This window comes from Gekko japonicus, unplaced genomic scaffold, assembly GCF_001447785.1.
Source record: "Gekko japonicus isolate JY-2015 unplaced genomic scaffold, Gekko_japonicus_V1.1 scaffold628, whole genome shotgun sequence".
In the NCBI taxonomy this organism is placed as follows: domain Eukaryota; kingdom Metazoa; phylum Chordata; class Lepidosauria; order Squamata; family Gekkonidae; genus Gekko; species Gekko japonicus.
The window spans coordinates 392,715-405,461 of NW_015169794.1; the positions used below are offsets into that span (position 1 = coordinate 392,715).

Consider the following 12,747-nt stretch of genomic DNA (forward strand, 5'->3'; position numbering starts at 1 on the left):
GGACCATCGCTTCCTTGAGTGCCCAAGGGAATTGGCCCTCTATGAGGGACATGTTGATAATCTCCCACAGGGCACCTCGAAACCCCTCATGGCCAGCTTTAATAAGCCAAGAGGAGCACGGATCAAGGTCGCATGTGGTTGGGCGCACCGATACAAGCAGTCTGTCAAATTCCTCCAGACTAAATTGGTCAAAACACTCTAAACCCGGCTCCAAAGACGTGTAAGGGGCCTCAAGTTCACTCACTGTCTCAAGTGTGGTGGGGAGATCGCAACGAAGCACTGAGACTTCATCTTCAAAATAGCTCGCAAATGCCTCACAGCCAATATCCAATTCCCTAATGTTTTGTCTGCCCTGTGGCAGAACTGTCAAAGATTGAATTGTACTAAATAATTGGGCTGGGCGTGAGCTAGCAGATGCAATCGTGGCCGCATAGAACTCTCTCTTTGCAGCTTTGGCTACCATCTCATAGGCCTTCATAAATGTCCTATAAGATGCTCTAGATGCTTCGTTGTGAGTTTGATGCCACCGTCTCTCTAGCCATCTCAGCTCACTCTTCAGCTCGCGCAACTCCTGGGTATACCAAGTGCAGAGAGGGCACCTTGGAGCGATCTCGTCAATGGCCGAGGAGAGCCGGTCCTGCCAGTCCTCCACCAGCTCATCCAATGAGCCGCCAGGGGGCCTCGGATCCCGCAGGGCCATCTGGAGCCACAACGGGTCCATTTGGCGCCACGAGCAAGCATAAATCTGCTCGCCACCTAAACAGGGTCGACATTTGGCACCACGAGCAAGCATAAATCTGCTCGCCACCTAAACAGGGTCGGGGTGGGGCCCTCAGACGGGCCTTCAGGGCCTGGTGGTTTGACCATGGCACTACCTCCATAGTAATCCGGTCCACCTTCACCCCCGCCGTGAAGATCAAATCGAGCGTGTGGCCGGCCCGATGTGTAAGAGCCGAGACAAGCTGAGAGAGTCCCAGCATCACCATGGTCAACACCAGGTCTGTAGCCCGGCTGGAGGCCGCGTCCTCGGCATGGACATTGAAATCACCCAAGACAATCAGCCTAGGGTGCTCCAATGCCCAGCCTGATACAGCCTCCAGCAGGGATGGCAGACTACTGGCTGATGCGTTAGGCGGTCGGTACACCAGCCAGATTGCCAAACTCTCCTCAGCCTCCAGCATCACACCGACACACTCCACACCCACGATCTCCGCTTGCAGAAGTGCCCTGAAGGAGTAAGGCTCCCGAATGAGGATAGCCACTCCCCCCCACCCCTGAGTCCGTGACTGGTGGAGGACCAAAAACCCAGGCGGGGTAAGCTGGGCGAGAGCTACTGTCTCTCCCTCCCACACCCAGGTCTCGGTCACACACGCCAGGTCTGCATGTTGGTCTTGTACAAAATCTCGAAGGATTGTAGTTTTGTTATTAACAGACCTGGTGTTAAACAGCACCAGTGAAGGAGGGGGGTTCTTCCTCCTGGCTCCACTGCCAGCCACCGTTGGGATGGGCCGAAGGCTGGAAGGGCGCCGAGCCATTCTATTTCTCAGCATCCTCCCCTTAAAACTCCGCTTCGGCCCACCACACTTCCCCCGCCCCAAGAGCATTGGAATTTGCTGACCAGCCATTTATTCCCCTGATGGCTGCCGCAATACTTCAGGCCACCAGTGGCTTGGATGACAGAGCACAGCAAAACCGCTCTCACAGTGCAACAGCTTAATCTTAACTTAACCTACTGCTACAAACACTCTGAGTGCTATTGAACAGAATATTAACAATATTTCCTCACCTAACAGTTCCTACCAGAGAACTATATTTATCTAAGCATTGTGAGTCCCTGGACTAAAAACCAACATTCATCACCATACAATCTCTCATACAGCACTCACTCACTCACTCAGTATCCTACTAGCAGGCAGATCATAAGACATCCCAACCCACAGACACTCAAACTGTTGCAAATGAAAGAAGGTTCTGCCACTACCTCTCCCGCTGCAAAGGGCATAGATGTAAACAACCCTCCACTTCTCGCATTGTAAAACAGTCTAGTAGCCGCCTCCAATTTCCAAGCCCTCCCCCAAAGGGAAGAGAAACAGCTTTCTTCCACGGGTGCCCGTTCCCCAGGCCAGCCACCAGAGGCACTCTATGCACCCCGACCAGCCCAGCTGCACGGTCCAAGCCAACTCCCTGATCTCCAACTTTCATCAGCTCTTCAGGCTCCGATGTACCACTGTCAGGGTCCTCAGTCCCCCAACCGCTCCGATGCTTCCCCCTCAGCGACCAATTTCCGTGATCAGGAGTCCTCGATGGTTCCCGCTGGGATGGCTCAACTTTCGTGGCCGCTCCCTCCGTCAAAGCTGGGGACAGTCTGTCTTCCTCTGGCTCCACGACGAAAATGAATAGTTAGGAAACCATTCCATATTTGGTTTCAATAAATCAAATTGCCTGGTTTAAGTTGGGTCAGTGCTATTATTCCCATGTTGTAAAGGGGAGGTGAGACTGAGAAAGTTGTCTACAGTTACCTATTGAATATGTGGCCGAAAGGAAGTTTGAACTGGGTACTTGCTGGCTCATAGCTCATTTTTATAGTACCATCCTAAGCTTAGTTGTCTCAAGAGGGGGTATCTCTGCAGAGGACTGGAGAGATCTCTAACTCTACCTGAGGTGGTATTGTTTCTGGGCTATACACCTTCAGACTGCATGTGGGAACACACATGACTGAACATTCCTCCACATAAAATAATCTCCCACCCTCACAGAGAACTAAACAGAAGCCTAGGCTTCTCCTTGACACATAGTTGATGCATGCAAAGAGTTGATTCGGGTGGTGAAGCATTAGGTTTATTCCAGCCATTCTTTTTTTCACTCAGTCTCATAGAATTCTCCTCCACACCACGGCTCCTGTATCACATAGTTTTTATCCATGCAGATCCTTAATCCCTAACATAGCCCTCTAAGGGGGCCCTTCCTTCCTTTTTTTTCCTTTCCCACAAGCGGAAAAGCTGGTTGGCTTCAACTGATTGAATCATGTGGCTCCTCCACAGGGGTCATTTCCTGCAGGAGCGCACAGGAGCGGAGCTCCGGCAGTAAAGAGCCCAGGGGGCGGGCACATGCAACAAGCCCCGCCCCCTGCTCCCGGCAGCCCCCAGTCAGTCAACCCAGTGGTTGATTCAGTATCATCCAACAGTATCAGGGATTCGAACCTGCGTCTCTCCAGTCTAAGTTAAACCACTACGCCATACCATTACTGGCTCATTTTGACTAGCGTGGTGCAGTGGGGGAAATGTCATTTTAGGCTAGGGAGAGGCCTGGGTTCATCTCTTCCAACTTTCCATGAAGCTTGCTGGGTGACCTGGGGCCAATCGCTGTCCCTCAGCCTGACCTGACTCTAGGGTTGCCAACCTCCAGGTGGCACCTGGAGATCTCCCGCTATTATAATTTGACCTCCAGACAACCAAGATCAGTTCCCTTGGAGAAAATGGCTGCTTTGGCGGATGTAATATATGGTATTATACCCTCCTGAGGTTTCTCCCCTCCCTAAACCCTGCCGTTCCCAGGCTCCACCCCCCAAATCACCAGGTGTTTCCCAAACCAGAGCTGGCAACCAATGCACCCTCTGAGCTTACAGAGAACACTGCTGGCAACCTGATCTACCTCAAAGCAGGGGTCATTTCCTGCAGGAGCACACAGGAGCGGAGCTCCGGCAGTAAGGAGCCCAGGGGGCAGGCACATGCAACAAGCCCCACCCCCTGCTCCCAGCAGCCCTCAGTCAGATCAAGAAGCAGCCAAGTAAGTTGCAGAGCCCCCCCTCCCGCCGTCCAAAACAGTCCAGTGGAACCTTTAAGACCACGTTTTATTCAGGTACAAGCTCTCCCTCCTCTGTGAGGACAGATCTGCACGTTCGCCCCCCCCACTAGCTAGCAATCCAAAACAGTCCAGTGGAGCCTGAGCAGTGGGTGTTGCCTTCTGACACACTTCCGGTGATGTCAGGGGGCATGGCATATGCAAATAAGGTATGCTAAAAAAACCCCTCTTTTTCTACGAAATGACCCCTGCTCCTCCACATGCAGGCAAATCAGCCAGTGAAGTCCAGATTCAGGCTTCTCACATAACTAAGAAATATGCAGTTGTCACTGTGCAATATCATTTAGGGTTGCCAACTCCATCTTGGGAAATTCCTGAAGATTTTGGAGTGGAGCCTGAGGAGGGTGCAGTTTGATGTGAGCATAGGGATGTCTGGGGGTTCCCCGGAATTATAGCTCATCTCCAGGCGACAGAGATTAGTACACCTGGAGAAAATGGCTGTTTTGGAAGGTGGACTCCATAGCATTGTACCCAATTGAAGTCCCTCCCCTCCCCTGAACCTCCCCTTCCTCAGGCTTCACCCCCAAAATCTCCAGATATTTCCCAACTTTGATCTGGCAACCCTACATGAGCAGTAGCTGGTGTGACATCATTTCTGGAGGAAACCCAGAAGTGATGTCAGTCTTCTCTAAATTTTACCATAGAGTTTCTGCCAATTCCTAGAAAGGTGCAAAAGTGATAACATGCCATCACCAACAGCTGCTCCCCCCCCATCTCCTGGCAACCCTCAAGCACAGTGGGGATGCGATAGCATAGAGTCAACCATCCAACGTTCCCATTCCCTCCATGAGCACCAATCTGTGTAGTCTGGAGATCAGTTGCAACTCCAGGAGATATTTGGGCCCTACTTGGAGTCTGGCAACCCTAACAGCAGCTTTATGGCACACCAGATGTTATTGGCTAACTCAGCATGAAATCCAGAATGGGAAGGTCTTAATTTTCACTTGCTCATTTTGTAACCCAGCAGTCAGTCATTGTTAAAATCTATTCATTAAATTAAGCAAAAGAAACAATTTTTGCTCTGTGCTGCAGCAGCCTGAGTGTTGAACCGTTACATGTAAAATAAATGACCCTTTTCAGACGTTTCTGGTAATTAGGGCTGCTACTCCTATATCAGATTTCAGCTTTCTAGGCAGTGTGAAAATAGCCCAACCATTCACAAGTATGCTTCATGTCCTCCCCCTCAACTGGTGACAGAGATGGACAAATACTTCCCCTTGAGACCTTTTTTTTTTTAAATTAAGCAGGATGCCTGGGACAGCATGCATACTCATTTTAGCTTTCTGAGTAGTGAGCAAGTCTTGTGGTATATACTTTGTACTCTCCGTTTGAGCAAGTGATATAACACTGTCTCATCAGACTACAGCTCAGATCCCTAAAATATTTTCACCAGTTTTCCCTTCCTGCAGCAGGCTGGCAACTCCTCCCAGCTATTTCTGCCCCCCCTCCGCCCCTAGGATCAGAGTTTTGGATTGCAGTGGGAGAGAAGAAACAGGGAAGTCACCCTTTGCAGACAGAACCCCTTCTGTTTCTGGACCATTTAGGTTGGATGATCCAACCCCATAGGTGCACTAGATTTCCTTTCACTGATCTTATTTAATTCTTGTTTTAATTGTTTTATACCTTTGTGTAAGCTGCCCTGAGCCTGTCTTGGTGGGGAGGGCAGGATATAAATTAAGTAAATAAATAAAAATAAACGTTCTGGGTGGTGTGAAAGTACCATGATCATTTCAGAATATACCTTGAATTCTCTGTTTTGAGGAATGGACGCACAAAGTTCCAATCCTGTTTTGAGGCAAAGATGTACAACAGTCCTGTTTCCTCATTTATGTAGTGATCAGAATGTCTAAGTAATGTGGAAGTGCTGTGTGACTATTTTAAGAGTCCCCTGAATAAACCAGTCAGTGGCTGAAGCCAAATAACAAAATGCCTCTCCTCTTCTGATCTAGGTTTGATTAAGCTGATGTCTCGATCCTTTGTATTCTTCTTCTGCTGCTGCTGCTACTGCTGCATTTTCTTGACGGGGCAATTCAGAATAGCTGCTTAGAGGACCAAGTGAAATGCAGATACAGTTTCCCATTTACATTTTTTTTTAAATTCTGACAGTGACCCACATACCATTGTTGCAGCGGTTTCCAGGGCAGCACATGCCATCTCTGTGACAACGCCTCTTTTTCCTCCTACAAATCATACAGGCAGAAGTAGCTTGATGGGGACTGTGGCAATATTTACCAACTTCACATTCCTTGTCATTGGTACAAGGATAAACCTAAGGGAAGAGAAGGGGGGGGGAACCATTATTAGCTAATACCTTGCCGGCGATTACAAAACAAACAAAGGAAAAAGGAAAGGAACTGTTAGACTAGAATAATTTCAGATAGAAAATGACACCCTAAATCCTGGATTTATAGTTCTGTAATCATCATTAGTCACAGCTGATACCAGAGGAGCTTTCAATTTTATTGTTTTTCTTTCGGCTGTTATAGTCACACAGACCAGGAACCTGCTAACTTTGGATATCAGGAGTGCATGGCCCCATAATGCACCTGATATTTTATTTGTTTGTTTGTTTATATTCTGCCTTTCTGCCCAGTCAGGTCCATTGAGTTAGAGGGTTGCCAGTCCCCAGGTCCCAGCGGGAGTTCCCTTGGTTTTGGGGGCTTCTGCCTCCTGCTGGCCAGCTGGCCAGCAAGGAAAACCCCCACCCCCAAACAGCCATGTCCCTGTGTGACATCTCTAATGTGATGACATCACCCAGAGTGATGTCATCACATCAGTGACATCACAGGGGATGCTCTGATTTGAGGGCAAAACTCTATGGTAAATTTGCCCTCAAGCCACAGAGTTTTGCCCTCAAACCAGAGTGTTGCCATGAGATGTCATCAATGTGATGATGTCACTTCCGGGTGACGTCATTGCATCGGAGACTTCACGATCCCTGCCCACTCCATGAACACCCCCCAAATTCCCCTGATGGTGACAAGGAAGGACCTGGCAACCCTACGTAAGGCAGCTAGCGATTAAATCAATCATCATCTCTTGTGAGTTGGGCAATGCATGTGACACACATAAGAAATCCATGCATTGCTTGATTCATATGGTATGTGATTTCACATATCAAGCACATCACAGTTACCTTGCATTTCTAATCTGTGCAGCTGGCAGACTTTTAGATCACATAAATATGCCAGTTGTAATGAATTATAGTGTTTATTGGAGCAGGAATGCTAGGCTAGATGGGCCATTGTTTGTCTTGGTGACAATACTGGCCCTCAAGTTAGTTTTAACTGATGCATAAAGAACACCTTGATAAGTGAGTAGAATATTTCTTGTCAAGTGGCTTTCAAACCAGCTCTTCATTTAATACATTGATGAAAACTAAAGATAGGGATTGCATCTGGAATCTGAAGGCCTCAGCCTCTATGCCCTGTTATTGGCCATCCAGAGGAACTGGTTGGCCACTGTGTGAGACAGGATGCCAGACTGGATGGACCATTCATCTGATCCAGCAGGGCCCTTCTTATATTCTTATGTTCTTATGCATTTGTACCTATTTATACTTGTTAGACTTTGAGCAGATTGGACACAGAAAGTATCATAGTATCATGGTTCTGGAAAATGGGTACATTATATGTGTAAGATCTTGGCTAGAAACATAGCCCTGATAATGAATATTTCCAAATGCAAGTTATTGGATAGTCATACAATTTAACCCTTTATGTACTAAAAATACAACAAAGCATCTCAGTCATTCAGAATAACTGGGACATATAATGGGATGATGGTCTCAGTTGTCATGCCCAGAGCTCTGGGGCCCACAAAGCCCAGCTAGACCCCTCCTTTCTCTCCTTCAGATACCAGTTGAAGACCTGACTTTTTTCATTTGGGTGGCTGCTAAAGTTGTCCAGCATTTGTCTTGAGATGGCTTCTTATCACTATCTGGTGTTCTTCCTGTAATTTTTATGGCTGTCCTGTAGTGACTGAAATGTTTCCCTTTGACAGGTTTGGAGGGTGGGCTCCATGGCACCACATCCACACTGAGCTCCATCTCCAAACTCCACCCTCTCTAGGCCCCATCTCCCAGTCTCCAGGAATGTCCCAGGCTAAAGTTGGCAGATCTACTAACAATGCTTCACTGAGGATCAGGGGATGTTATAAATCAAATACACCCAGTTCTGGGGGCTTCAGTGAGGATGGGAGTGGAGTCTCCCTCTTGTGTATAGAATGACAGCCAATAGTTTTACATATTGGAATGCCATGATGTTTAGCAGGGAATATGAAACACTGCAAACAAATGAGCCATTTCTGTTACATTTGTACATATGAATGTATGAGTGTGTGCGCTCACTAGGGTCACCAACTCTGGGCTGGGAAATTCCTGGAGATTTGGGGGTAGAGCCTGGGAAGGGTGGGGTCTGGGGAGGAGAGGGGGCTCAGTAGGGACGTAATGCCATAGGGTCCAACCTCTCAAGCAGCCATTTTCTTCAAGGGAACTGTAGTCTGGAGATCAGTTGTGATTTCTGTAAATCTCTACCCCCCCCATGGAATTTGGAAACCCTAGTGGGCACCCAGTGTTTACAGGTCCATTAAGAAGAGGCACAATAGTCCTGGCCAGGACAATCTCTTAACGATTCCCTTCTATGAATTTTACTATGTGATATGAGGCAATTACCATCCCTTAGTGCTGCTGTATCTGATTAGGTAAAGGTAAAGGTTCCCTTGCTCGAAAGCCAGTCGAATCCGATTCTAGGGTTGCAGTGCTCATCTCCGTTTCAAAGCCGAAGAGCCAGCGCTGTCCGAAGACATTTCCGTGGTCATGTGGCCGGCATGACTAAACACCAAGGCGCACGGAACACTGTTACCTTCCCACCAAAGTGGTACCTATTTATCTACTTGCAATTTCTTGCTTTCGAACTGCTAGGTTGGCAGGAGCTGGGGCCAGAGACAGGAGCTCACTCCGTCATGCGGCAACTCGGATCTTGAACTGCTGAACTACTGACCTTCCACAGCCTGCAGTTCAGCGTCTTAACCACTTGAGCCACCGCAGCTCCACCTGTATCTGATTAGTGCTTATTAAATTACCCTTTCAGGTGTGTAAGCAATAGATACGTTATCTCCTATTAATTCATTGAAGACTTTCATCACCACATAAGTTTCTAAATTATGAGTTAATCCTTATAATGTTAAACCCAATGTTAGCGTGACACTCAGAAAGACCACGGCACGAAAAATGATTTATTTTCAGGAAAAAATGTTGACATTTTGAAACTATTTTCCTCAAAGTTGCCATTTTTACTTTTTTGGGAAAAATTGTTTACTAATAGCCTGAGGGTCAATAAATATAAAATAAACTTCAAAATATTATGCTGGCCCTATTCCAAAGAACATGTTGTACATTTTTACATGCCGAGTAGCAAGCAGCGTATATAAGAACACTGTGTGAGACAAAAACAACTGCTTCAATGAGTTGTTGCTTTAGATACAAACTGATTTACATAACTAATTGTTCCCCTATGTACTTCACAGTTCACAGCTGCTCATGTGAAAAACTGTACATCTGTGCGGAGAGCAGGTCAACTTATGGCAACCCCAGCAAGGGACTTCCAAGGGAAGTGAGGAGCAAAGGTGGTTGGCCATGGCCTGCCTAGTCTGCCGAGTCTTTGTTGGTGGACTCCCATCCAAGTACCAAACTTGTTTAAGTACCAAGATCTCACAAGATGGGGCTGTACCATCCTGCCTTCCCTCCCGAGAACTGTTATCGGCATGTTTAAAATTACACTCACAGAGTTCTGGATCATGACCTTTCATAAAGTATATTTTGACAATTTGTCTCATGGGTTTCCGGCAACAGGGGATTTATGAACTACCAGTAGCTCCTCTGTTGTTGCAGAGTATGCGTCCCCTAAAAGTCTAAGGAAGAGCTCATGAAGAGATCTGTCCGAGGCCTTTGAAAAACAGTGTTTCTTTCTTAGGGTTGTTCTCTGTGCTGCTTAGCTGATAATTTAATTCATGGTGCTCTTCTTAGTCCATGTTCTGTTTTGGGGACAAAACAAATCTTTTCAACATGCCATGGATGGTGGGAGAGGAGGTAGCTTGGGATATCTTCCACTACTCAGAAATAGCTCTCATTTGTAAAGAAAAGTTTGGTGACCTTGGATCTATGTGCTGCATTTCATCCAACTCCCTCCCCTCCCCAAACTCCAAGTGACAAACATGGCTTTCCCTTTCCCATTTTATACTCACAACAACCCTAGGGTTGCCAGCTTTGGGTTAGGAAATACCTGGAGTTATGCAGGTGGAACCTGAAGTGGGCAGGGTTTCAGTAGGGAAGGGAATTCAGTGTGGTATAATGCCATAGAATCCACCTTCCAAAATGACCATTTTCTCTAGGGGAACTGACCTATGTCATCTAGAGAATAGTGGTAATAGTGGGAGATTTCCAGCCACCACCTGGAGGTTGGCAACCCTGAGCAACCCTGTGAGGTAGGCTGGACTAAGGGAGTGTGACTAGTTCATGAGCTTCATGGTTCTGTACGGGGTGGTGGTGGTCAGAAATGAAGTCTATTGCTGTGATGCAGCTACATGTTCACTCCATGGATCATCTGAACACCTTGAATGTCTTGCGGGAGCCTTCCAGGGAAGTCAGTTCAGAACAGGGTAAACAAAGGTTTCCTGTGACAATTAAAAAATAATGTTTTCATCCATAGTCGGGGTTTTAAAACAATGCTAGACTTCTCTGTTCATAATCAGTTAAGCTCCAGCATTTCTGCTCCTCAGGATCTGGAGATACCAATGTCTTTTGCCTTCCTTTAAAAAAAAAACCCTCTCAATATTCTCACATAAATCTTTCCCCCTACCAAAGACTCATGGTTTGGCAAAACATTATAAAGTTGAAACACTTCTCTGAATTTATAGCAGCCCCTTTGATCTCACAAACTTGGCATGGGAGAACCCGCAAGCTTGTGAGAATCCCAGTGGGGCGCTTCTTAGTTTTAGTAGAGCAGGAAACACTACTGGGGTGTGTAGACAACACTCGGAACAATAATCTCAAAACGTACACAGTGAAGGGCTTTTATGTGTTATCTAAACATTGCTGCTTTTTCACTTTAATATTTGCATTGTCTTTAAGACTCTCTTTTTTGAGAGAAAGAGGAAAAGAAAGACTTTTAACTTTCCATTCCAGGCTTTTATCAGAACGTGCTGTTCTGTGACCTTATCATTTCTTTTTATTCAGTCAATATTCCAACAATCTGCCTGGAGAGACTGAATTTAAGGAAACCAGCTGTTCTTTGGTCCTGCCTTGAACTACTGGGAATAACTTCATTTCTGAGATAACAGTTTTCCTGTGTCTTACGAAGTGTCTTGGTATTAGCACACAGCAGAAGAAACAAGCCCGTAAATCACAGTTAAGCCACCCCAATCTATAAATCATACAAAAGTGATTATTTCCCCCCACATAGCTATAAATTAGCAAGCTGCCCTGTTGTCCTTTGCTGCTCACGTAATCGATATTAATCTGTGTAAGCACAGGAAAGAGGCTGTTCTCAAAACAAATCACAATTTGAGTGCTGCATGACGGAGTGAGCTCCCCTCTCTGGTCCCAGCTCCTGCCAACCTAGCAGTTCGAAAGCAAGAAATTGCAAGTAGATAAATAGCTACCGCTTCAGTGGGAAGGTAAGAGTGTTCTGTGTGCCTCGGCATCTAGTCATGCCGGCCACATGATCACGGAAACGTCTTTGGACGGCACCGGCTCTTCGGCTTGGAAACGGAGATGAGCACCGCATCCTTAGAGTCGGATTCGACTGGCTTTTGAGCAAGGGAAACCTATGCTGCTCACAGCCTGGAAAATGGAAGCACCTGCCCAACAGTGGTCTCTTTAGGCTCCAGTAACACAGAGAGAAGGATCACAAGGGGTGTGCATTCCTGTGCACAAGTGAATTTGCTCCACCAGGTAAGGAGGTGTTCTCATTATAAAATCTTGCACCTTGAAGATAGTTTCAGAAGGTTATACAACAGCTAGATTCAAGTCCAGTCATAGCTTAGCGATCAACAAGATTGAGGTGTGTGTGTGTGTGTGTGAGCTTCCAAGAGTCAAAGCTCCCTTCATCAGCTACCCCTTCATGGTCTGGCAAAGGGAGCTTTTTGACTCTCGAAAGCTCATACCCTGGGCCAAAAATCTTGCTGGGCTCTAAGGTGCTACTGAACATGAATCTAGCTGTTACACCCTGGAAAAATCCCTCACGTCGAAACAAAATTTCCCACTTTGTTTTATTTACCACGTGGTTTCAGTAGGTGAGGATAAACTACTGTGATGTTTGTGTACGATTATTCAATTTTATGTATACGTTTTGTGTAATTTATGTCGCTGTTCTGAAGTCTCAGGCTGAGGTGACATTTAAAAAGAAGCCCATTAAATTACACTAGTGTCATTTGCGTAGAGAGGTGTCATGGCTCAGTGGTTAGAATGAATGCGGCCGGGGACAATTGGGTGAAAATTTCCACTCAGTCACACAGAGGAGGGGAAATGGGCCCTGGAAAAGGGACCACCCCAGTTGTGACCCCCCAAAAGAGTCTTCCTGTCCCACCCCCAGCCCAGCCCCACTCCCTCAAAGGAAGGTGAGAGAGGCAACTTGCCTGCCCAGCATGCTGGGAGCAACCTCCCCACTTGCTGTATGAGGCAAGGAAAGGCTGGATACAGCCCCTCCCTTCTACATGTTCACTGGTCTGGTCTGGTCCAAGTAGGGATGGAGGCCTTCAGCCTAACCTGTCTCACAGAGTTGTTGTTGTGGAGGAAGGGAGAACTACATAATAAGTCACTCTTGGTCTTCATTAGGGAAAAGAGCAGGATACAAATAAAAATAATACATACAACAAGCACAGCATTTC

General features: G+C 46.8%; 1 protein-coding gene across 1 annotated transcript in view; it reads right to left on the reverse strand.

Moving 5' to 3' along the window:
* DKK2 (dickkopf WNT signaling pathway inhibitor 2) overlaps positions 1–12,747 on the reverse strand; it is a 96,857-nt gene that overhangs the window by 7,053 nt on the left and 77,057 nt on the right. Inside the window, exon 2 of the mRNA XM_015417036.1 lies at positions 5,980–6,130. Within this exon, the coding sequence (XP_015272522.1) occupies positions 5,980–6,130 (151 nt within the window). The remainder of the gene's footprint in view (positions 1–5,979; positions 6,131–12,747) is intronic.